The sequence below is a fragment of the Trichechus manatus genome, unplaced genomic scaffold (assembly GCF_000243295.1).
Source record: "Trichechus manatus latirostris isolate Lorelei unplaced genomic scaffold, TriManLat1.0 scaffold00250, whole genome shotgun sequence".
Lineage (NCBI taxonomy): Eukaryota > Metazoa > Chordata > Mammalia > Sirenia > Trichechidae > Trichechus > Trichechus manatus.
In genome coordinates this window covers 2,759,479-2,761,378 of record NW_004444186.1, presented here as the reverse complement: position 1 = coordinate 2,761,378, position 1,900 = coordinate 2,759,479, and the positions used below count along the sequence as shown (strand labels likewise).

The 1,900-nt window shown below is 56.3% G+C and overlaps 1 protein-coding gene across 1 annotated transcript in view; it reads right to left on the bottom strand.

Annotated features, from left to right (window-relative positions):
- The window catches only part of LOC101342807 (uncharacterized), a 48,238-nt gene extending 47,368 nt beyond the window's left edge, over positions 1-870 (bottom strand). Inside the window, exons 1-2 of the mRNA XM_023724608.1 lie at positions 560-870; positions 396-453 (exon numbers count right to left, since the gene is read on the bottom strand). Coding sequence (XP_023580376.1) covers positions 396-453; positions 560-870 — 369 coding nt within the window. The remainder of the gene's footprint in view (positions 1-395; positions 454-559) is intronic.
- Positions 871-1,900: the final 1,030 nt, after the last annotated feature.

Genomic DNA, 1,900 nt, shown 5'->3' with positions numbered 1-1,900 from the left:
AGTAGATTCATGAGACAAAATGGCAGCTCCTGTCTGGAGGTGAGATGAGAAGGCAGAGAGGGTCAGGAGCTGGCTGAATGGACACGGGAAATCAGGGGTGGAAAGGAGGAGTGTGCTGTCAGAGCGTAGGGAGAGCAACCAGGGTTACTTAACTATGTATAAAGTTTTGTATGAGAGACTAACTTGAATTGTAAACTTTCACTTAAAGTACATCAATAAATAAAAATTTTAAAGTATTCTTTCTTCACATAAGGATAGTTTGAAAAAAAGTTATCAGCTGCATCCTTGGAATCCATAGAAAGCGTGGGGAGAGACGTGCTACAAGGGATTGCACGCTCTGATAGCCAGGCCCTGGGTGTCTGCTTACTCCAGCTGGGGAGGGGAACGCGACTCACCTTCACGGGCGATGGGAGGTAACGGTTCCGGAGGAGGCCGGCTTTAACTTCATGGTCCCTTTAGATCAGGAAATCACATGGGATTTCTGCCCTTTCCTGTCATCTGTTTCCACCTCTCCCTTTCTGCCGTTTCAGGACCGTTTTCGATCCCTTGTGGGGGCAACCTGTCCTTCCCTGTCGGGGGACCCCGGAGCTCGGACTGACCCGGGACGTTACTACGAGCCGGTGAGACCGCGTGGAGCAGGGAGGGCAGCGGTTGCGGGGGGTGGGAGGCACTGGGGCCTCGCGGGGTTCGAAGAAACCCAATAAAGCGCCGCCTGAACTGAACTGGAAGGGTGTGGGGTTCCTGACAGAGGATCCGCGCTGAGGGGACCCAGCCCTGCCCCTGGCCCTCGAGGACAGGCCCGGAAGAGGCTGATTTTAAGGGGTAGAAACCACAGATAAGGCGCAACGGCGGCCCAACCGCACGATTCATTCCGGGACTAAGGGCCTCGAGCCCCGCGGCCTGGGCGAGCCGAGCGTCTCGAGTCAAATTATCTTCCCGCCTTTATCAGGAGAGCCCAGTGCTCAAATTCAGAGAGCGAGAAAAAGATGGATTGTGCAGATCGAAGCGCATAATTAGCCACAGAGGAAACACGATTTCCTGACTAATCTGACGTGGGGTGTGAGAGAAAGACCGGCGTCAAGTGTTCGGGCCTGAGCGTATGGAAGGAGCGCTGCGGGCTAAGGCGGAAACTGCAGGTGCGGAGGTTTTAGAGGGAAGATCCGGGGCTCAGGGGCCCGGGGCTCTGCGTGAACGGGCCTTCCGTCCCGGCTGTCTCGGTTTCTGCATCCGTCTGAGCCCTTCTGGATGTTGGCGATCTCGGGGGCTCGTGCTCAGCCCCCTTCCCACCCTGGGCGCCTCCTCCCTGCAAGCTCGTCCCCGGCCCTGGTCCCGGCCGCCACGTCTCCACGCGCTGCCGCCGCGCAAAGGCGCGTCTCCAGGTCAGGTCTGAGGTGCGGCGGGGAAGAGCCACCTCGCTCCGAGAGGTGTGGGCCTGGCGGGCCTAGAGGGGGCGCCCCCGCGCGGAGCGCTGTGTGCGTCGCGTGCAGGCTCAGCTTTTGGAGAAAGCAAGGAGTAAACGGCCTTCCGGGACGATTCCCAGAATTCAGTGGAAGTGGTACCATTGCGCCAAGGTAATAGAAAGATAGCTGTGGTTAAGATCCCTGGTGATTTAGTGGTAATGAGCTGGAGCTCTCTTGGCCGCGGCATAGTAGGATATTCACAGCCTTGGAAACCCTATGGGGTCTCTATGAATCAGAATGGACTCCACGGCAGTGGGTTTGGCTTTTTTGGGTGTAGTAGGATATTCCGCCTTCCTCCTGACTGCTTTCTTGCGTTCGCTATCTCCCAAACGCTATAGCTCGCTTTTCCCAAGACTTTGGTGGGGAAGTGGGGTTAATGCCTAGCCTAAAACTGAAAGTATGTAACTAGGACAGATTCCAGAAAGTGGAACTGCTGGGTA